The sequence below is a fragment of the Vombatus ursinus genome, unplaced genomic scaffold, assembly GCF_900497805.2.
Source record: "Vombatus ursinus unplaced genomic scaffold, bare-nosed wombat genome assembly UNPS02014817.1, whole genome shotgun sequence".
In the NCBI taxonomy this organism is placed as follows: Eukaryota; Metazoa; Chordata; class Mammalia; order Diprotodontia; family Vombatidae; genus Vombatus; species Vombatus ursinus.
Window position 1 is genome coordinate 626,695 of NW_020954595.1, and position 24,460 is coordinate 651,154.

General features: G+C 38.1%; 1 protein-coding gene across 1 annotated transcript in view; it reads right to left on the bottom strand.

The window, feature by feature from the left end:
* Positions 1-24,460, bottom strand: part of SCN11A (sodium voltage-gated channel alpha subunit 11) — a 127,871-nt gene that overhangs the window by 83,219 nt on the left and 20,192 nt on the right. The window contains exons 4-9 of the mRNA XM_027835817.1: positions 14,988-15,116; positions 13,963-14,057; positions 8,192-8,359; positions 7,316-7,369; positions 6,350-6,419; positions 2,289-2,430 (exon numbers count right to left, since the gene is read on the bottom strand). Coding sequence (XP_027691618.1) covers positions 2,289-2,430; positions 6,350-6,419; positions 7,316-7,369; positions 8,192-8,359; positions 13,963-14,057; positions 14,988-15,116 — 658 coding nt within the window. The remainder of the gene's footprint in view (positions 1-2,288; positions 2,431-6,349; positions 6,420-7,315; positions 7,370-8,191; positions 8,360-13,962; positions 14,058-14,987; positions 15,117-24,460) is intronic.

The following is a 24,460-nucleotide window of genomic DNA, read 5'->3' on the forward strand; positions in this document are numbered from 1 at the left end:
AGAGGACTTAGCAGAAAGATCTGAGGATGTTGCCTAGAAGGGAAAAGAAAGGAAGAGCACAAAGAGAAGTAGCATCAACTGGGTAAGAAGAAAATTGAGGAAGACAATTGGAAGGAGTAGGAAAGACTAGATAATGAGGTGAAAGTTGAGGAAAAAGGAGAAAAAAAGATAAGGAAAAGAAGACAAAATGCAAGGAAGAGGAGAAGAAATTCTAATGAAAGGAGGGCCAGTATACCAAACTGTGTGTTGGCACTAAGGACCTCCTCCCCATTTAGAAGCCCTTTTCTATCAATGGCACTCCAAAAGAACCTTCCCATTTCTCCCTAATGGAGGCTGGAGGTAAGCAAGGACTTGAAGCAGGCCATTAAAGTCACTTGGTCAAATTCATTGAGAGAAGGAACATTAGAGACAATTTTGCAGACAACTAAGGATTGTAGAGGCTAAGTGATTTGTCCAAGGTCCCCATAGTAGTGAAGCATCAGGGGCAGAATCTGAACCCAGGTCCTCATGGACAAGTGGACATCCAACCTCTGAAGGAATTTAATTCAATTAAGCAAATATTTACTAAGCGTGTAAAACATGCAGGGCAATAGGGTTAAAAAGATGAATGATATTTTTTCATGTTGTAACATTTTAATAGGCATTATTAAGGCAGAATACAAGAATTTTTTCTCTTCCAATAAAAAAAATTATATTGACATTCATTTTTAAATTTTATTTTGAATTTTGAATTTAAACACCAAAAAGGTAACACCTGCAGATACATAACAGAACACAAAAAGTAAACACATATGAAACTATGAATCATCATTTCATACAACTTTATTCCACACATTATCTTCTTTAAAAACAATTTTTTTTCAATTCTCAAAAATCCATTTTCTCTCCCTCCCCTTCACCCCTTGAAAAATCATTTTCAAGAGCTTCTTACAGTAAACCTCAAGTCTATCTTCTGGAAATTTCCAGGGATCAAGATTTAAAAAGAAACCTCTCCTTTGCTTCCCAAAGGTTGAGCTAAGTCTCTCTTGAGATGAGATCATGGCAGCTGATCTAGCTACCTTCTTGCTGCTTGCTAAAGAAGTTTAAAACCAGCCTAGCCAATCAACAAGCATTTTTATTAAGTGCTTACTATGTGCCAGGCACTGTGCTAAGCAATACAAGCAAAAATAAAGACAATCCTGTCCTCAAGGTGCTTACTTTCTAGTAGAATACACAAAAGGGTGGCTGAAAAAAGGCCAGGGTACCTATCTGGGAACATGGTAAAATCTAGCGAATTGGAGACTGCAGTTGTGGGTCGTTCCTTAAAGTGGAACTGCGGAAGAGCTCGCCAATGGGAAAAGGGGCCCAGAGGAATCAAGTGAGGAGGAAGTTAAAGTACAGTGATGCAGTCTATGGCATCATCCAAACATGGTCCAGGCTGCTCGGCTTGGAGTAACAACTAAAAATGGCCAGAAATCCTACGGGTCCTGATTAGGACGTCAAGAGACAAAAGCAAAATTCTTCTGGAAGGACTTGGAAATCTTTGGAAAAGGACTGGTTCTTTCTTAAGGAATATGTGGATGGACCATTTTATGAGAGGCCGTAGGTGAAGTGACCAATGAAAAGGAAGTAAATTAAGAGTCGATCTAAAAGTTAACCCCCAAGGCCCCTTATCCACAAGCCCCCCTCCTTACTGCTTTCAAACATGCTCAAGTCCTCCTTGCCTTTAAAAAAACAAAACCTTACTAGAGAATACCACACATTCAAACCATCTCAGTGCCCTGCACGTAGTAGGTATTTAATAAATATTTGTTGATTGATTGACTAAATGTGACATCTGTACATAAGAAAATAAAAAGTATCCAGGAGTGAGAGATTCTCAGTGCTGTGAAATGCCTCAGATAAATTCTAAGATTGGTTAGTAACAATTTACTAGCCTTTCCCAAGGATAATTTGGATTTTAAAACAACAATGGAGATTTCCCAATCTTTAACCTGAAAAATTGAATAAAGTAGGTATTGCTTAACCTCCAGGTACTGTGGCTTTTTTGTTTTTTGAAGGAAGGAGAGGTTTTGGGGGGGGTACAGTAGAAAGAGACAGATGTTTGAGGTCAAGGGGAACTTTGATCCCCTCCAAGAAAGCCACTCACTCTAAGTAGCCACCCCTTGTCTGATTAGCTCTAGGTGGCAATTCTAAATAATAAATTTAAAGTCAATTCAGGTAGATAGAAATGTCATTTTAAACTTGGCAGGAAGAAGCTAGGTTAAGTCCAAAGATTTCCAACCCACGTTCAACAGGACAATCGATACCTGCTGATAAAGACGTTCCCAGGAATCCTGAGTCATCACTCGGAACATGCTGAGAAAGGCCCAACCAAAATGGTCAAAGTTTGTAAAACTATAATCAGGACTGATCTTAGTTTTACAGCATATAAACTCAGGGCAACATGATCTAGAGAGGAAACAAAAGGGAAGAGAGAAAACATTATGTAGCCCACAACACAGTTTTCCTGGACAACAGTTGGTTTTTTTCATCATTACAATGGCTATGTGGGCAGTGAATAAATCCAGTCATGAAAATCCCAGAGTGACGGTGGTTCCTTCTAGCCCCCATTGCTCCAGTGTGCCCGACCCCCTGAGGGGCCTGAGGGTGGGCCCTGCTCTTTCAAAAAGTCCTCACTTTTTGTGCCTGGACTTGTCCTTGTGTTCCTCATCTGCTCACCTCCAGGGTCTCTGACATTCAGACTAACCTGAACACCAGCAGATGAATTTCCCTAGAATCTCCTTGGTTTTGTCAGCCCTTCCACAGAAGAACCCCTAGTGGGATATGACTAAAGGACTTCCTTCTCTCTCCTTGGAATCTACACTAGGGCTTTCTTGAGTCAGTACTCCACCTTTGTCATCAAAACCAGGAGAGAACTCTAATGTCGGGCTTTCTATAATAGGCTGCATAAGACAACAGCACCTTGGCAGAAGGGCACAGTATTTGGGGGGAAACAGGACCTTAAATCCTAAGCCATAGGCCAACCCTGCAGAGAGTTCAGCATGAAGGAGAGAGAACACAAGTTTCCTAGGATTCCTTCCATGGTCCCACCCTGTCCTCTTGCAATGCAATCAATGAATGTAAGAGCAGTTGGCCGAGACAGTTAGCAGTCTGAGTCACTAGGGAGAGGCACAACTGTAGGTTTCTATGTCAGCAGAGGGAAAGGATGAGGGAACTGTTTTAGTGACTTAAAGAGATCTGCCATGTTCAAATCTCTAACACAGGTAAATAATAATCCAGGATGCATCAATTTGCAAGTACTTCTCCCTGCTAGAAGAGAAGGTGGGATGGGCAGCAGTGCAGCCCACCTCCTTTCTCTCTAGTTTAAGAGCTGGAGCTCCTCAGCAGGATTGGTGAATGAGAGAAAATTACTCCAAGGAGATAGAAGAGATCACAGCCCCGAGGCAGGAGGCTCTCTGAGCAGCTCTAACTATCAAATGGGCCTTACTAACATCTGGACCTTCTGAGAAAGAAGCAGTTAGCTTCTTATGCTCTATGGGAGCATAACGATAATGATGATCATGATAATAATAACTAGCATTTACACGACTTTAACTTTGCCAAAGCACTTTACATATATTGTTTCATTGAATCATCATAACAACCCTGAGAGGCAAGTGTTATTATCATCCCTAAATTACAGTTGAAGAAACTGAGGCCCAGGAAGTGAAAGACATGCCCAGAATTTATACAGGTATTGAGTATCTGAGGATTCACACTTGGGTTGCCTGACTCCAAGTCTGATGCTATGCCCTATGCCACCTGACTGCCTAGATAAAGGGGAACTCATGGATGGCACCAAGGGCAGGCACTTTTTGCCAGGGAAAAAACATGTCAAGTATCTGATAGAATGTGTATTCCTTAAGGGGGAAGGTGAGTATCATGCCTTTGGCACCTTCTCCCTCCTTGCACCAAGCCTAGAGGCCAGAGAGGTGACAAGCAGGGGCTGGGGCCCAGGCAGGGAGACCCACTGACCATTGCTTTGATGAAAGCTACCACATCATGCACCACCCTCACCCTCTCGCAGTGAGCAGGCAAGCCAAGCCTAGAACCCTCACCCTATGCCTTGCCCACACTCTCACCCCATTCACTGAGCAATGAAACAAAATCCCTGTGGCAGAGCCATGAGATTATGCACTCCTGGAGATCAAGGGTTGTTTTTTGCCTCTTTTTGTATCCCTAGAACTCAGCACAGTGCTTGGCACATAGTAGGTTCTTAAAAAATGTTGACTGACTGAGTGTTCCATTCATTTACCATCTTCTGCTACCCCTACTGGCTCCTCTCACTATCCCTGTTATTTAACTCCAAAATGCCCTGAAGACAATGAACCCCCCCAACCCCAACCTGAGAGAACACCTATTTTCTCCCAACCTTTCCCCTCTGTGTCTTGCTTGGACTCTACCCAGTCTGGGGGAATTTATAGTGAAATTTTAAAAGGCATCAATACAAAAAAAAATTAAAGAAAAAGAAGCAAAATAATGAAACAGCCACCCATTTTTACATTTTTGAGTGTGACGAGTTTGTCATTTATCCTAAAGATTCCCGCCCTTGATGAGCATTTATTCTACAGGGAGAAATGACGTATGTCTTCATAAGTATACACTCACACATACATGTCCAGATACATATGTGTGTGAATGTGTCTGTGTGTGTGTTTACACACACAGAATGCCCTCAGCCCTCCAGCCATAATCCCGGGAAACAAACGCAATGACAATGCAGGATAGACTTGCTTCTGCACGATCTGCAGCCACAGTTACTGACGACTCCGAAGAGAAAGTGGCCATCCCCAAAGGTCTTGGCTGCATCAAATGGTTTGACATCAGAAACTGGCGTCAATTTACCAGTGGAGATGGCAATAAAGAAGGGGCATTTAAGGACCTCGGTTGAAACCTTCCCTGTGTGTCGTCTCCTCCAAAGCTTTATTCATTCATATACATGTTATAAGTGTGTGTATATATACATACACATACATACATCCATACAAAATATATAAATGGTAACTTGGGGACGAAGACCCCAGAAGCTGGAGAAGATGAGAAAGGCCTCCTGTAGGAAGTATCCCAAGCAGAGCCTTGCAGAAAACCAGAGATTCTAGTTCCACAGGTCCAGGAAACAGTTGGTGATGGGGCCCTTGAGCTCAAGAGAGAGACCAGAGATGGGTAGATAGGTGTGAAATCCAACAACAGGGAGATAAGGAAACCCAAAGAGACAGCAGAGAACTAAAATACCCAAATATCTAGACGGCTGAAGAGAAAATTAAATTCAACATCAAAGGTCATAGATTTGAGTTGATCAGAGCTCCCCTGCTGTTATGCACCCAAAGACGTCAGAAAAATGGGCATGACATAACTAATGTATTTTTGTATCTCTAGAGCACTTGAATGTCCCCTCTATTAATTAAAAGTGTTATCAAGTTTTGAGTGTTTCTTTTAAGTATGGAAGCCCAGTGTTAACAAAGAATGCTACAACTTGGATCCTCAAAATAATTTTGAACTCTGCAAATAAGCCACATTTAGATTAATAGAGTGGGCAGCTAGGTGGTGCCATAGTTGATAGAGCACTGAACTTGGAACTAAGAAGACTCATCTTCCAGAGTTCAAATCTGGCCTCAGACACTAGCTGTGTCTAGGCAAGTCACTTAACTCTGTTGGCCTCAATGTCCTCATCTGTAAAATGAGCTAGAAAAGGAAAAGGTAAATCACTCTAGTATCTTTGCCTTGAAAACCCCAAATGGGGTCACAGATAATCAGACACACCTGAAACAACTAAATAACACCAGATTAACAGACTAAGTTAAGGTTATGGAATGTTGTGCCAGAAAGGGTATTAATTCCATTTCATAAACACTTATCAGGCACCAACTACATGTGACGTTGATGAGACTACAAGAACTAAAACAGAACAGACCTCACTCAAAAATAGTTTACATTCTAATAGGAGATGCAACATGCTTAGAGATAAGTATAACACATGGCAATTTAAGGGGAGGTGGGAGAGAGGGGGGGAAGGAAAGGAGACAGAAAGAAAGGGAGGAAGAGGAGAGGAGAGGAGAGGGAAAGAAAGGGAGAGGGAAAAAAGAGGGGAAGGAGAGGGAGAGAGCTAATAATTTTGGAGCAAGGAAGGTTTGATTACGGACAATGAATCCCAAGGGGCTCACAGACATAGCCTAACACCTTATAATGTCACCCCACCTCTCTGCCATACATAGCATTAGGAGCCAAACAGCAGGTGATGGCTCCACTTAGATGAGAACAAAAGGATTTACTTGGAAAAACACAAACAACCAAATAGAGAATTGCCATTGGCTGCGGAGTAATGGCTTACCTGTTACCCATCCAGGTACCGCATAATCTTTTTTCAGATGAGCCTTCATTTTTATTTTCAGTGCAGTTTTCTGTAAAAAGGAAGGGCATGGAAAAATACAGAAATCAAGAAAATTGTCTGAGGAGAACATGCGCCCAACTAGGTCTGATTGCAAGGTGTCAAACACAGGGTAAGGAACAAAAGTTATCATAAGAAAGAGGATGAGTTAGAAGAATGTGGGAGGGAGTACAGAGAGAGGTACAGAGAAGATGGCATCATTGCCAAAACCATCTGTGTATTAGGTCAGGCCCTATATGCAGACACAGTCCCAGGCTGGGACCTGCGGATGATGAGGATGTATAGTTAGCCTGGAGCCCTTCCTTTAGAGGAGAGGAGGAGGCGGACATATAGACAGAAGCAGCTGGAATGACTGAGGTGAGCACTAGATGCTGCCTGTAATGCCAAAGGAATTCTCTCTCCCCTGCATGCCTCATGATCTAGCCTACTCATGACTGGTTTATTGAAAAGTGGCTGGGGTCTTTGGATCCTAGATTGGTGAGTACAGAACAAATTCCAACTCTTTTCATTATCCTTAGAATAAAACTCCACAGACCCCAACCAAACCCAACTTCCCCAACCAGAAGTGGCCTCTAAATCTCTATGCAGGACTGCTATGTGGGCTGCTTCACTGACACCAGTGGTGAGAGAATGGTTGGGCATATATATCCTCATTGTTCTTTGTCCATTCAATTGGCTAGAAAATTGTCAACAAACCCTGCAAGAAAGATCAATTAGGGGCAGCTAGATGGTGCAGTGGATAGAACACTCGCCCTGGAGTGAGGAGAACTGGAGTTCAAATCTGGTTTCAGACAAGACAAGTGATACTTACTAGCTGTGTGACCCTGGGCAAGTCACTTAACCCCAATTGCCTCACCAAAAACAAAACAAAACAAGAAAGATCAACTAAACATGCCTCTGTTTCTGTACCTAGAAAATCAGCATCATCCTTGAGAAATGTACAGTTTTCAGCTTTTAAAGGCTCTGGAAAAGAAAGAAATACATATAAGAGGATACAAGCCAAACTTGGTCTTGGATTTAATAGTCAAGTATTGTAAGGGGATTGATGTTGGGCATCAGTGGCGTCTGTGGTGGGAAAATAGAGGTGTGATACAGAGAAAGGCTTTGTTGAGGGGTGGATGATAAAAGCCAGTCCAGACCAGCTCTCGTGACCCACACAGGATGCCCTGAAGGAACTCCAGGGAAGACTCATCAAAGAGATGAGAGAGAAGAGACAAGGGAGAAAAGTCATGAAATAAGTGAAAAAAAACAAATGATGATGTTCCATGAGCATGGCCTTGGAATTCTATTTTTGTGGAAGTCTGTGAACACAAAAGCATACACACATATGCACACATAGACACTTCTTTCTGGAAATTCACTTGTAAACTTTAGCTGCATGAGAACTCTGGACCAACCAAAAAACCTTACCTTTCTGCAATATGTGTGTATGCGTATGTGTGTATGCATTATGTATATACACATATAACCAGAATGTGCAATACATACAAGCAAATATTTCAAAGTTCCAGCTAAAATCCCACCTTCTACAAGTTCTTCCCAATCCTTAATTCTAGTGCTTTTCCTCTTTTAATTATCTCTAATTTATCCTGTCTATAGTATACTTGCATATACAAGCATAATTACTTGCTTATTGTTTCTCCTAAGCTCCTACAGAGCAGGGATCCTCTTTTAACTTTTTTGTCACTTCAGCACATAGGATAGTGCCTGGAACTGAGTAGGCACTTAATAAATCTTTATTGACCAAAGGAAAAAATATAAAGTATTTAAAAGGAAGACATTTACCATTCCCAACACTCAAACAGGACTTGCTGATACACCTATACCTCAGACTTCCCATGAAGAATTGCTGACCCACCAAGGCAAAAATGCTCAAACAAAAGATGGTCAGAATCATCACATCCACCAGTTTCTTCACGGAGCGCAGTAGGGCCCCAACAATGACCTTCAAACCTGGACAAAGAGGAGACAAATCATAAGGTGGTACTTCATGATTTCCCTACCCTCCCCCAAGTTCTTGGTATAATGCCTGGCACACATAGGGTTTCATAAATCTTAACCACATTTCCACAAGAAAAGGTATCTCCATGGGACATTGTGTAACATAGGGCAGGCCTACTCAACATATAGATGGAGACATAGACAGGATTCACAGCCAAGGAACACGGGGCTACAAATGTGCAGAGCCAATGAGACATCAGTGTTCATTGCACCATTAAAAACTGATGAAGGAGAAACTGTAGCAACGTGTCCAAAGACAGTGCAGATATAGCTGATTTCCATTCGGAAGAAAGAGGTAAGCAGGCATCATCCACAGGATAAACATTTCCAGCTCCTTCTCTTGTCCTCATGCAGCATAGTGTCAAGTATCTTATTTCCAGGAGCCAGCAGGCAACATTCATACCTACAGTGGCCTATCCAATACACCCAGTAGAAGGAGCTGCTAGCCTCCTACTCTTAGCTAATCAATACTCATCATCTGAGACAATCTCAATGCTCTAATGTTTTTTCATATTGCTTCAGATTCTCATATCTTCTTCTTCTTTGAGGCAGCATGGTGTAGTAGAAATAGAGCTAGTTTTGAATCTCTGCATCAACACAAGAACTATATGACCACAGCCAAGCCACCTCACCTTCCAAGGGAGCGATAGTTGCCTACTGCACTCCGCCCTAGTCCGGACACAACTGAAATATTTTTTTGGATGCATTTTAGGAAGGATGCTGGCAAGCTAGAGCATGTACTGATGAGAACAGTCAGGATGGTGGGGAGACTAAAAAGACTTAAGAGAAGGGCCTAGGGACACTCATTCTGGAGAAGAAATGGTAGAGTGGCAACAAATGTCTCTCTTAAAGTATTTGAAGGGCTAACAGGAGGGTTTGTATTTGCACAAATTTTTGGTTTGTATTGAACCCAAGAAATTCAAAGAAAAAGGTCAGCACTGGAGCTCACTGAGCAGGGACTGGTGTTGTCAGACTCATAATTTAGGAGAAACCACTTTGTCAGCTATGTGGTGGATGGATTGTATAGGGAAAGACTTCAAGAAGTGAGAACAACAGGGAGGCTATTGCCATAGTCTGAGCAAGAGGTGATGCTGTTCTGATTTGGGGTGGAAGGTGACTCTGGGGGTAGAGAAAAGGGGATGAAAATGTAAAAAATAAATAAATAATAAAAATTAAATAATAAAAATGGTATGGAGGCCCAGTCAACAAGACTTGGAGATTGATTGGATCTAAGGTGCTGCAATAGAAGTCAGCTTCTGTCTTAAATTATAGTCAGTTTCATAGGCTGTGATGATCTTCATTGTTTCGAGGTCTTTTATCTCAAGTGAGCCTTCATAATTTACAGGCATCGGGCACCTGTAGAAATGCTAAGCCTCTGGCTGCTTCCATTTCCATCTCCTGAGCTAAATTTACCCTCATATTTTTCTTATGTCTTCACCTATGCCCACCTTTACACTAAAGTCATTGAGCAGCAAATTAGATATTAATGTAATCTAGAGGGTTTTATCAATTTCTCTCTAACGTTGCCTGACCTCCTCAGCCTCTGCACAGATAGTGGTGCATCACAGGCAGCTAGATGGATAGATCACTGGACCTGGAGTTGGGAAGACCTGGGTTCAAATTCCACCTCACATACTTACTAGCTGTGTGATCCTGGACAAGTCATTTAACTTCTGTTTGTCTCAGTTTCTCATTCTGTAAAATGAGGGTCATAACAGCACCTATCTCCCAGGGTTGTTATGAGGATCAAATGAATTAATAATTGTAAAGCACTTAGCACAGTGCCAGGAACATAGTAGGCATTTAATAAGTGTTCATTCCCTTCCCCCTTCATCAGTTGACACAGCCAAAGAATTCTTCCCAAGACCCACCACCATCTCAGTGATGAGACTGCAGACTGAGTGAGGTTGAGTGTCCAAATCCAGATATAGCTTATTTATAGGACCATGCTTAAAACCTTTCCAGCATGACAGAACCTGCCAAATACAATCTTTGATTACCCAGGATCAACTCCGTACCATAAAGAGGGATCCAAGTGGGATGCATGCTATGGAGCTGCACAACATGACAGAAAACATTCTGATAAAAATTGGCTACGTGTGTTTTCAAAGATATTTTACACAGTTCTATTCAACTTACGCTTGCTTTTATGATAAAGTATCAATAGTATCCAAAGTGTTTTGTAAAACAAATTAAAGTTATCCCAACCCCTTGAGATACAAATAATCAATCAACCAATAAACATTGATATTCAAAGCAAGCTATATGGAGGATAAATAGGAAATAATTAACAGAGGGAAGGCACTAGAATTAAGAAACATTGGGAAAGGATTTCTATAAAAGCAATCAGTAAACGTGTAATTTTAGTTGGGACTTAAAGGAAGTCACAGATGCCAGTAGGCAGAGTTGAAGAGGGAGAACATTCCAGGCATGGGGGACAACAGAGAAACTGCCTGGAGCCTAAAGATGGAGTCTCGTTCCTGGAACAGCCAGAAGGCCAATGTTACTGGATCAGAGTTTGGGTTGGGGAGGAAGGTGTAAGCAGACTGGACAGGTAAGAGGGGAACAGGTTATGAAATGCTTTGAATGCCAAACAAAGCATTTGTATTTGATCCTGGAGTGACAGGCAACCACTAGAGTTTATGGAGTGAGGAGAAGACATGATCAGACCTGGGTTTTAGGAAAAAATCACATTCGTGGTTGAATGGCAGGAAAAAATGGAGTGGGGAGAGACTCAAGGCAGGCAGATCCCGAGCAGCTGTTGCCATAGTCCAGGTGTGAGGTTATGAAGGTCTGCATTAAAGCAGGGGCAGTGGCAGAGGAGAGATACAGCTTCCAATTCCATGACTCAACTGCAACTTTTCTCTCAGATTTTGCCAGTGATCTCTGAATTGCTAAAGCCAATGATGTTTTCTCATTTTTCTTGACAATTTGGGAGCATTTAATGCTATTGAACAGTCTGTCCAGCCTGGGCTTTCGTGGCACTTCTACCTGTATGATTATTCCTTCTTAGTCTTCTCAGTCAGATCATTATCCATGTTCTTCTGCCATTATGTGAAGACTCCATCCTTGGTGCTCTTCTCTTCCCTCTCAGCCTCTTAATGACCTCATCAGGTGCCATGGAGTCAGTTATTATCTACATAGATTACTCCCAACTCTGCCTTCATGTCTAGCCCTCAGCTCCTGAGCTCCAGTCTCACCTCACTGACTTGCCTACTATCCATCTCCACTTGATGTCTTAGAGGCATCTCAGACTCAACATGTCCAAAACAAGACACTTCATCTTTCCCCCTAAATCCACCACAATTCCTCACTTTGCTATTTTTGTCAAGGACCTAGGTTCTCAACCTCAAGAGTCATCCTTGATTAGTCATTTATTCTTCCAAGTCCCCCATTTCCAAATAGTTTGCAAGTCTTGTCATTTCTACTTCCATATCTTTCAGTTCTGGAGCTACCTCCCTGGGGCCCATGCTCCCCTGAATGGTGAGTGCCTCATACAGCCCAAGCCATGCTTCACTTTATACCCCAGCCATTGTCTTGACTGCTACTAGGCACGTATCCTCCCTCCTCCTACCCATTTTCCACTTTTCCAGCTTTGTAACCATGATCAAATGAATACCACCACTGCTACTGGAAATAGTGTCTATCTATTCCCTTATCGCTCTCCCCACATCCCAGTGACTCCCCAGACTAAAACACCCCTCCCAGGCCACCACTGCCCTATATATGGCATCTCCTTTATTTGTATATAAGCTCCTTCAGAGCAGAGCATCTTGCTTTAGCATCTGTATCCCTGGCATTTACACATAGCAAGTCCTTAAGCACTTTTTCATTCATTCATTTCTCATATCTATCCTCTTTTCTCCACTCACACAGCTCGCTCTTCCTAGCTCAGGTCCTGCTCACCTCTTTTGTAGATCTGCAAAAGTCTCCTATTGTTCGCATGTTGTCCTCCCTGCCCAATTATATTGTAAGCTCCTTGAGAGTAGGGACTATCTTTTGCCTCTTTTTGCATGCCCAGGACTTAGCACAGTGCTTGGCATATAGTAGGTGCTTAATCAATGTTTATTGATTGACTGAATAGTAATAATATTGAAATATATTATATATCATATATTATATGATACATAGTTATTATACATAATAATAACTAGCATTTATATGGTACTTTAAGGTTTGGAACATGCTTTACAAATATCTCATTCTCACAACCCTGGGAGAGAGTTATTATTATTATCTCTATTTTATAGGAGAGGAAACTGAGGCAGACAGAAGTTAAGTGACTTGCCCAGGGTCACACAGGTAGCAAGTGTGTAAGATGAGAGTTGAGCATAGATCTTCCTAACTTCCTACCTAGACCTAACAGGTCTAATGCTTTATCCACCAGGCCACTTAGCTGCATCATGATCTCTAATAGAAGTAAGTAGACTTGGGTTTGAGTCTCCACTTTGTTACTGAAGGTATAGTTTGCCCAACTTTAAATTGAGAGGAGGAGGAGGAGGAAGAGGAGGAGGGAAGAAGAAGAAGAAGAAGAAGAAGAAGAAGAAGAAGAAGAAGCTAGCATTTATATTAAGCTTAAGAAGGTAAATGATCAATATGATGTGATAGGATATAATATGATATGATATGATATGATAACTCATTTGATCCTAGAAAATTGCTAAGGTCCTTCTCAGGCATGAAAATGTTCACTTTATTCACATGGAAACAGCCACCATTAAGTGGCTTATCTTTACTCTGTTGTGGATTGGATATTGTTATTTGCTCTTTGTTTTCAGAGAGGACCAATGACATCACAAGGTGATATCTTGACTCTTGCTTGAATTGGATTTAAGTGAAACAGAGTTGCACAAAGTCATCAGCCTCATTCTCTCTTCCAGAGTCATCAAAATCCAGTGGCAGGACAAAAGTCAGGATGACTACTGATGCTCCAGGATGTGGTGGATGACCTTGGCATTTTTCATGTCTGACCAGATCTAAGCTATCCACAGTACCTGCTTCAGCCACCTTCATGGCCTTTGGAATCAACTGTTCTCATCTGCCCATTCTATCAGAAGAAGTCTTCACATGCTTGGGGTAGACATACTCCTAACTCATGATGGATCTGAGGCCTCTTGGTTACCTTCAACTTGGTTTAGCCCATCTGCCAAGAAGGTTTACCAGGGCGTGGTCACCATGCATGCTACAGCTTCTTCAAGCCACAGATGAGAGTTGAGTGCCAGGTAGACACCAAAGGTGGATGAGCAGCCCTGTAAAGGGCTGAGCAAGCCCTCACACCAGAAGTGCTAGTACTTCTTGAACACCCACACACCCCTGTGGATTGGATAAGAGGTTATTGAAAGAAATACTAACAACAGCATCCTCTTTAGCAAATACCAAGATCCCTAACAGAATGTCAGTTTAATCTAAGTGGATCTCAGTAAGTAGCCAGAAGGCATATTTTGGTAGACTGCTGGTGATCACTGTATCTCTCACATAACATATAAGCAATTAAAGAGAAAAGCAGCCAATTCTATACATTTAAGAGCTGATCAAGGAAAGCTGAGGTTACTGACCTGAAATGACTGAGATGGCTTTTAAAGCTCTGAGGACTCGAAATGTTCTTAGAGCTGACACGCTGTCCAGTGTACCTATCCCATACGATAGAAATCTGCCAAGGCAAGAACAGGGATAATATGCTTTAGCGGAAGTGTCCCTAGAGGCCACATCCCATAGCTTCCCAAAGCCAAACACTAGAGATAGAATTTCCCGAGGGCTTATTACATCCTTAAATAATTCCCTGTCAGTGTTGGTCAGCCATTAACTTGCTGGAGTAAGCCACTTACATTCTCAAGATCCCAGCTTCCTTATCTATAAAATGAGGGGATTAAAGTCCATTGATCTCTAGGGTCCCTTTAAATCTTAAGATCTATTTCTGTGATTTGCATAGTAACTGGGGGAAAGTCCTGGATTTGGACTCAGCAAACCTAGGTTTGAATGCCCACTCTGCTATCTATGAACTAAATAACTTGTGTGGACAAATCACCCTCACCAATACCCTTTTCCTTATCTTTAAAGTAAAAGGATTAGGTAAAATGATTAGTAAGATACCCCACCACCCCAGATCATGAGATTCTGATCTACAATCTCATTTAAATCTTGTTTTTTTTTTCCCTTTGGGCTCAGTGTTCCAGGGCTAACTTGAACCTATAACACTCATGTTACCCATAACATTGAGAATTCTCCATTCAGTTCAAACAACATTAGGCTTTTGGGAAACATTCAAATCTACATCAATATTTTTAAAAACTCTATTGCTTAAAAAAGTAATCTAAAGATACTTGCTGGCATGAAGCCAATTATATTACCATCTGGATTTTCATAAATTGTACCTTCTGGCCAGTGTAGACATACAAATGGATACACTTCTGGATTGTGGCTCTGACCCCAGCATGAACACAACAGAGCTTCATAACACTCTGGGCAGAGTCAACCAATTTTCTCAGATCCACACCCAATTCTAGGCTCACTGTAATTAATATAACTTCCTCCAGTTTAGACTGAGCTCTCCTGGGCTCTATGACATGAGAGGCATGCTTACGCCAGCATGATGACAATGAAATCCAACCAGTTCCATGGATCTCGAAGGTAAGTGAATTCATCCAGAAAAAGTCCTCTTGCTAATATTTTAATCAATGCTTCAAAAATGTAGATGGCAGTAAAAACATACCTATAGAATTAAGAATTTAGGACAGAAATGAGCTTTTTCAATGAAATGAAAACATAAGAAAGTTCATCTTTTAACTCAGCCTTTGTCAAACCCTGATAACTAAATACATGTAAATGTATCATGGTATTCTATTTGTAAGCAATCTAGATGGCAAATACTGTCTGATAGACTAGATAGACTTGCAGCTTGAAATTCCTGGAGAATGGGCCAACACATGAAGATATCAAATGCCCTCAAATGACTGACTGCATGGCAAAGTTATTGACTAAATTTTACATCTAAAAGAAAATCAAATTTTATTAATGCTACCCACAAAAAAAAAAAAAAAAACCTGACCACCTCAGGCCAGCTTCTTACATTTCTCTTGGGCACTCACATATACAAAGCAATAGACCTCTTCTTTACAGAACTGAAGAATTTCAGAATACCAAAGGTCTTTAGCAGTCCTGTAGTTGAAGCCTTACCCAAAAGAGAAATCTCTTCTATACACCCAAGTACTTCTCTAGTCTTTTCTTGAAGATCTCCTGAGAGATGGAACTCATCACTTCCAGAGTCAAACCATTTCATTTTTGAAAAGCTTCCAGTGAAATGTGCCTCCAGACAGAATTCAGAAAATAACAGTAGGGGGGACCTGAGGCCTAGGGCATCATTATCCACAACTGAGGGTTAAAACCTGGTTATAATAAAAAGCTGCTAAAATAAAATAAAACAAAATAAAAAATGAACAAGCAAAGGAGAAAGAACCGGACAGTAAATAGCTACTATGCTATAAAGAAAGATTTGGGTTCATACTCAGAGGAAAATAATGATATAAAAAAAAAAAGCTACTCCTTCCCCAAAGAGTAATGTCAGATGGTCACAATCCCAAAAAGAGGTCTTAGAAGATCTTAAAAAGAAATTCAAAAATCAAATAAGAGAGATTGGGGAAAAAATTGGGGAAAAAATTGAAGCAATCCAAGAAAATTATGGAAAATTAACCCAATTGGAAAAAGAAGTCTGAAATCCTAAGGAAGAAGATAACTCCTTGAAAACTAGAATTGGGCAAGAGGAATCAAATAATTTTATAAGATCTAGAACTAGATAGATAAGAACTAGATAAGAACTAGATACTAGATAAGATAAGAACTAGATAAGATAAGAACTAGAACTAGAAAAAATAGGAGACAATCTGAAACACTCTCATTAAAAAAACAGCCAATCTGGAGAGCAGATCAAGGAGAGACAATGTAAGAATTGTTGGACTACCAGAAAGTTAAGATCGAAAAAAGAATCTCGATACAATATTATGAGAAATTATTTAGAAAAATTGCCCTGACGTTCTAGAACAAGAGGGTAAAGTAGAAATAGAAAAAAAAAAATTCTACCATCCACCACTTGGAAGAGATCCCAGGAGGAAAATGTACAGGAATGTCATGGCCAAGTTTCAAAACTCCCAGGTTAAAGAGAAAATATTGCAAATGACAAGAAAAAAAACAATTTAAATACTGTGGAGATACAATCAGGATTTCACAAGACCTAGAAGCTTTTACACTAAAAAGACCATAAGTATTTAAAATTATATTTCAAAGAACAAAAAAGGTGGGGTTGTGACCAAGAATAATTTACCCAGCAAAGTTGAGTATAATCCCAAAATTATATATAATATGATACGATATGATATGATACATAAAATTATATATAAAAATTATATATAATCCCAAATTTTAAAAATGGACATTTGACAAACTGAAAGACTTTCAAGCATTTGTGACAAAGAGACCAGAACTCAATTAAAAAAAAAATTTTAAAGATCCAGAAAAAAATATAAGGAAAACATTAAAGACTAATTATGAGATTCATTAAGGTCAAGTTGTTTACTTCTTATATATGAAAATGTTATCAGTATTTTAAAAACTATCTTCATTACTAGGGTAGTTTGAAAGAAAGGTTGGGGTTGATTCTAAAAAAAAACAAAATTAGTTCAGAAAAAGTGAAAAGGAACAATTATCTCATAAAATGGGGCATGAGAGGAAGAAATGATACAGAGGAAGTAGGTGGGGGTGGAGGGCTGGTAATGTTGGGACCTTACTCTCACTCAGATCTGGGTTGAAGACAAAACAATATGTACATCTGGTAGAGGGCAAAAAGAGAGGCTGAGGACAATGGTGAATAAAATTATGATGGAGGGAAATTTGAAAGTAATAATTATAACTTTGAATGTGAATGGGATGAATTTACCCATAAAACAGCAGTGGATGGCAGAATAGATTAAAAATCAGAATCCAACAATATGTTGTTTACAAGAAACATATTTAAGAATGAAACATATACACAGAGTTAAAATGGAGGGTTGGAGTAGAATTTATTATGCTTCAGCTGATGTTAAAAAAAAAGGCAGGGGTAGCAATTTATATCTTAGAAAAAGTTATGGCTAAAATAAATTTAATTGAAAGAGATAAACAGCATAACAACATTTTGATAAAAGGTACCATAGACAATGAAGCAATTTCAATGCTAAACCTATATACATCAAATACTATAGCATCTAAATTTTTGAAAGAAAGTTAAATGAATTACAGATGGAGATAAATAGTAGTACTCTAATAGTGGAAGACTTTAATCTTCCCCTTCCAGAACTAGATAAATTTAACCAAAAAATTAATAAAAAAAAAAGAATTCAAGGAAGTGAGCAGAATTTTAGGTAAGCTAGATATGATAGATATCTGGAGAGAACTGAATGGAAGTAGAAAAGAATATACCTTTTTCTCAGCAGTTAATGTTGCCTTTTCAAAGACTGACCATATATTAGTACATAAAAATTTTATAGTTAAAAGCAGAAATATTAAAAGTATCCATTTCAGATCACAATGCAATAAAAATTATATTTAATAAAGGGCCAAGGAAACATAGAATAAAACTAATTGGAGAATAAACAATGTAATCTTAAAGAATAAGTGGGTTAAAGAACAAATGATAGAAACAATCAATAATTTCATTAAAGAGAATTACAATAAAAAGACAACATATCAAAACCTATGGGATACAGCAAAAAACAGTGATCACAGGAAAATTTATATCTCTAAGTGCTTACACCAATAAAATTGAAAAAGAGTGGACCAATGAATAGGATATGCAATTTAAAAAACTAGAAAAAGAACAAACTAAAAATCCAAGTTAAACACTGAATTGGAAATACTAAAAATTAAAGGTGAGATTAATAAAATTGAGGATAAAAAAAGTTGAACTAATGAATAAAACTAGGAGTGGTTTTATGAAAAAAACAACAAACTATATAAACCATTGGTTAATTTGATTTTTTTAATTAGAAGAAAACCAAATCACTAATATTAAAAATGAAGAGTGAATATACCACTAATTAAGATGAAATTAAAGCAGTTATAAGGAGCATTTTTGCTCAATTATATGCCAACAAATTTAACAGTTTAAGTGAAATGAAAGAATATTTACAAAAATACAAATTGCCTAGATCAGCAAAAGAGGAAATAAAATCTGTAAATAGACCAATTTTAGGAAAAAATAATGGAACAGACCACAAATGAGCTTCCTAAGCAAAAGCACCAAGACCAGATGGATTTACAAGTGAGTTTTATCAAATATTTAAGGATCAACTCATTTGAACATTAAATAAATTATTTGGAATAATAGGCAAAGAAGGGATCCTACCAAACTCCTTTTATGAATTTGATACATAAACCAGAAAGAGTAAAAACAGAAAAAGAAAATTATAGACCAATTTCATTAATGAATATGAATGTAAAATACTAGCTAAAAGATTACAACAATGTATTACAAAGATTATACATTATGACCTAGTAGGATTTATACAAGGAATGTGGAGATGGTTTAGCATAAGGAAAACTATTAACGTAATTGATTATATCAATAATAAAAAAATTTAAATCGTATTATATCAATAGATGCAAAAATAAAGCTTTTGATAAAATACAACACTCATTTCTATTAAAAAACACTTGAAAGTATAGGTAGGAATGGATTTTTCCTTAAATTGATAAAAAGCATTTATCTAAAACCATTAACAAGCGTTATTTGTAATGGGGTTAAGCTAGGAGCCTTCCCAATAAGCTCAGGTGTGAAACAAGAATGCCCACTGTCACCAATATTATTCAATATTGTATTGGTAATCCTAGCAATAGCAATTAGAAGGAAAAGAAATAGAAGGAATCAGAATAGGGAATGAGGCAATAAAACTATCTCTTTTTACAGATGATATAATGATATCCTTAGAAAATACCAAAGACTCAGCTAAAAAGTTAGTTGAAATAATAATTTTAGCAAAGTATCAAGATATAAAGTAAATTCATATGAATCATCAGCATTCCTATATATCACAAACAAAACCCTGTAAGAGGAGATAGTAAGAGATATTCCATTTAAAATAATTCTAGATAGTATAAAATACCTGGTAGTATACCTGTCAAAAGAAACCCAGGAACTATATAAACAAAATTATAAAAAAAAAACCCTTTTAATAAAAATAAAACCAGATTTAAATAATTGGAGAAATATTTATCATTCATAGGTAGGCAGGGCCAATATAATAAAAATGACAATTTAACCTAAACTAATTTATATATTCAATGCCATCCCAATTAAATTGCCAAAAACTTATTTACTAAATTAGAAAAAATAATAAAATTCATTTGGAAAAACAAAAAGTCAAGAATATCAAAGGTACTAATGGGGAAAAAATGTAAAGGAAGGAGATTTAGTAGTACTAAACGTTAAGCTATATTAGAAAGCAGTAATTATGGAAACTATCTGGAACTGATTGAGAAATAGAAAGGCAGATCAATGGAATGGAGTAGACATGCAATTTACAGCAGCAAATAAATACAGTAACATTGTATTTGACAAATGTAAAGACTTAAGATTTTGAGATAAGCATTCATTATTTGATTAAAAAAATATTTGGTTAAACTGGAAAGCAATAGGGCAGAAATTGGGCATAGACCAATATCTTACAACATTTACCAAGGTAAAGTCAAAATGGATACATGACCTAGATATAAAAAAGATATCACAAGAAAATTAGAATAATGTAACATATTATCAGATTTATGGATAGGTGAACAATTTATGAATAAACAAGAGATAGAGAGCAGAGTGAGGTGTAAAATGGATAATTTTGATTACATTAAAGTAAAAAGGTTTTGTACAAATCAAACAAATGTAGCCAAGATCAGAAGGAAAGCAAAAAATTGGGTGGGGAAATTTTATAGACAGTTTCTGAGATAAAGGTCTCACCCCAAATATATAAAGAACTTTGTCAAATCTATAAGAATGAGTCATTCTTCAATTGACAAATGAACACGTAGTTTTTACATAAAGAAATCAAAACAATTAGTCATATAAAAATGCTCTAAATCATTATTTATTAGAGAAATGCAAATTAAAACAACCTTGAAATATCATTTTTCACTTATCAGATTGGCTAAAATGATTGAAGGAGAAGGCAACAAATGTTGGAGGGAATGTGGAAAAACTGGGACACTAATTCATTGTTGGTGGAATTATGAATTGATTCAACCATTTTGGAGATCAATTTGGAATTATGTCCAAAGAGTTATTAAACTGCCCATACCCTTTGACCTAGAAATACCTCTACTAGGTCTATTTCCAAAGATGATTAGGGGAAAAGGAAAAGAACCTATATGTTCTAAAATATTTGTAGCAGCTCTCTTTGTAGTAGCAAAGAACTTGCAGGGACGCCTGTCGATTGGAGAATGGCTAAACAAGCTGTGGTATGTAATTGTGATGAAATACAGTGGTCTGGCATCCTCCCCATGCTTCAGCACAGCCCAGGTAAGTAGGCATCCTCTATGGACTCCCCTCCCCTCCCCTCCCCCAAGAGCTTCAGTGTAGCTCTGGGAAATGCAGAAAAACCCCACCTGGCCTCATTACACACCAGCCCCCACCACTAGGACCCCAGTTCAGCAACAGGTAATCTACCAGACCCTATAGTCTCCAGCTGCCAGCACCTGAGGCCCCAGCACACAAAGCAAAAGATGAGACCCCTGGCCCCCACCACAAGAAGCCTGGAACTGTGTCCCCTGTGCTCCAGCAGGAGAGCTCAACTTTAAAAGCCAGGAAATAGGCAAACATCATGAACAAAATGCAGAAGAGTACAATGATTATAGATTCTTTCTATGGAGACAAGGGAAGATCAAAACACAAATTCAGAAGAGGACAACGTTGTCAATATAACCACATCCAAAACCTTAAAGGGGAATATGAACTGGTCTCAAGCCCAAAAAGCCTTCTTGGAAAAGCTCAAGAAGGATTTTTAAAGTCAAATAAGAGAGGAAGAAAAAAATTGGGAAAAGAAATGAGAGGTATGCAAAAAAGAGTCAACAGCTTGGAAAAGGTAGGACAAAAATTGACTGTAGAAAACAATTCCTTAAAAAAAAATTGGCCAAATAGAAAAAAAAAGTATACTGAAGAAAACAACTCCTTAAAAAGTAGAATTGGCCAAATGGAAAAGGAGGTACAAAAGCTAACTGAAGAAAACAATTTGTTAAGGCTTAGAATTGAGGACGTGGAACCTAATGACTCTATGCAATATCAAGAATCAGCCAAACAAAACCCAAAGAATGAAAAAATAGAAGAAAATGTAAAATATATCATTGGAAAAACAACTGACCTGGAAAATGGATGCAGGAGAGATAATTTAAGAATGATTGGTCTACCTGAAAGCCATCACCAGAAAAAAAAAAAAAGCCTGGACAGCATATTTCAAGAAATCATCAGGGAAAACTGCCCTGAGGTCCTAGAACCAGAAGGTAAAATAGTCACTGAAAGAATCCACCAATCACCTCCAGAAAGAAAACCCAAGTTGAAAACGTCAAGGAGTATTGTAGACAAATTCCAGAATTATCACGTCAAGGAGAAGACACTGCAAGCAACCAGAAACAATTTAAATATCACTAAACTACAGTCAAGATTATGCAGGACCTTGCAGCTTCTACTTTAAAAGATCAGAGTGCTTGGAATATGATATTTCATAAGGCAAAGGAGCTTGTATTACAACTAATGATCAACCAACTAGCAAAACTGAGCATAATCTTTCAGGGAGGCGATAGACATTCAATGAAATATGGGACCTCCAAACCTTCCTGATAAAAAGACCAGAGCTCAATAGAAAATTTGATCTTCAAATACAGGACTCAAGAGAAACATAAAAAGGTAAACAGGAAAAGAAAAAAACATGTTATTCAATAAGGGCAAACTGTTTACATCACTATGTGGGAAGATGATACTTGAAACTCTTGATAATTGTATCTTTATTATGACATTTAGAAGGGGTATACATAGACAGAGGGCACGGTATAAGTTGAGTTTGATGTGATGATCAAAAAATCTATTTAAGTGGTGAAGGAGAAGAGGAAAGGAGAAGGCAGAAAAGGTTAAATTATATCACATAAAGAGGTGCAAAGACTTATTACAGTAGAGGGAAAGAAGAGAGGGAGATGAGCATTGTTTGAAACTTAGTCTCATCGGATTTGGCTCAAAGAGGAAACAATATATTCAGGCATAGAAATCTAACTTACCCTATGGGGAGTAGGAAGGGAAAGGGGAAAGAAGAGGGAAGGGGTGGGCAGAAGAAAGGGAAGAAGTAGCAGGGGAAAGGGGAAAGAAAAGAGAGGGGGATGATAGAATGGAAGGAGGGCAGGTTGAGGGAGGTAGTGGTAAAAAGCAAAACTCTAGTGAGGAGGAAAAGGAAGAAAAGAGATAAAAAATAAATAGAGGGGGGAAATAGGATGGAGAGAAAGACAGATAGTAATCATAACTGGGAAGGTGAGTGGGATGAACTCTCCTATAAAATGGAAGTGGATAGCAGAGTGGATTAAAAACCATAATCCCACAATGTGTTGTTTAAAAGAAATACATTTGAAGCAGAAGGATACACACAGAGTAAAGGTAAAAGGCTGGAGTAGAATATATTATGCTTCAGCTGAAGTAAAAAAAAAAAAAGGCAGGAGTAGCAATCCTGATCTCAGACAAAGCAAAAGTAAAAATAGATCTAATTAAAAGATATAAGGAAGCAAACTACATCCTGCTGAAAGGTACCATAGACAATGAAAGGGTGAATTCATCATCAATGAAGAGGAAATTAAAACAATAATTAGAAGCTATTTTGCTTGAACTGTATGCCAATAAATTTGATGAGCTTAGTGAAATGGATGAATATTTACTAAAATATAAATTGCCCAGATTAACAGAAGATGAAATAAAATACTAAAATAACCCCATTTCAGAAAAAGAAATTGAACAAGCCATCAATGAACTCCCAAGGAAAAAACCTCCAGGGCCCTATGGATTTATAAGTGAATTCTATCAAACATTTAAAGAACAATTAATCTTAATACTATATAAACTATTTGGGAAAATGGCTAAGAAGGAGTCCTGCCAAATTCTTTTCATGATACAAATATGGTGTTGATACCTAAACTGGGAAGACCCAAAACAGAGAAGGAAAATTATAGACCAATTTCCCTAATGAATATAGATACAAAAATTTTGAATAAAATATGATAAAAAAAGATTCCAGCAACTTATCTCAAGGATAATACACTATGACCAGGTAGGATTTACATGCAGAATGCAGGGCTAATTCAATATTAGGAAAACCATCAGTATAATTGACCATATCAACAACAAAACTAACTGAAATCATATGATTACCTCAACAGATGCAGAAAAAGCATTTGACAAAATACAGCACCCATTCCTATTAAAAACACTATAGAGCATAGGAATAAATAGAGTCTTCCCTAAAATGATAGGTAGTATCTATCCAAAACTATCAGCAAGCATTATATGTAACGGGGATAAGCTAGAAGCATTTCCAATAAGATTGGGGGTGAAACAAGGATGTCCATTTTCACCACTGTTATTCAACATTGTATAAGAAATGTTAGCTTTGGCAATAAGAAAAAGAAATAGAGAGAATTAAAATAGACAAAGAAGAAACAAAGCACTCACTTTTTGCAGATGATATGATAGTATGCTTAAAGAATCAAGTAAAAAAACTACTTGAAATAATAAATAAATTTAGCAAAGTTGCAGGATATAAAATAAACCCACATAAATCAACAACATTTCTATTACTAACAAAGCCCAACAACAAGAAATATAAAGAGAAATTCCATTTAAAGTTACTGTAAACATTATAAAATATTTGGGAGTCTACCTGCCAAAACAAAGCCAAGAACTACATGAACACAATCATAAAACACCTTTCACACAAATCAAGTCAGACCAAAACATTCGGGAAAAATATCAGCTGCTCATGGGTAGGCTGAGTTAATATAATAAAAATGACA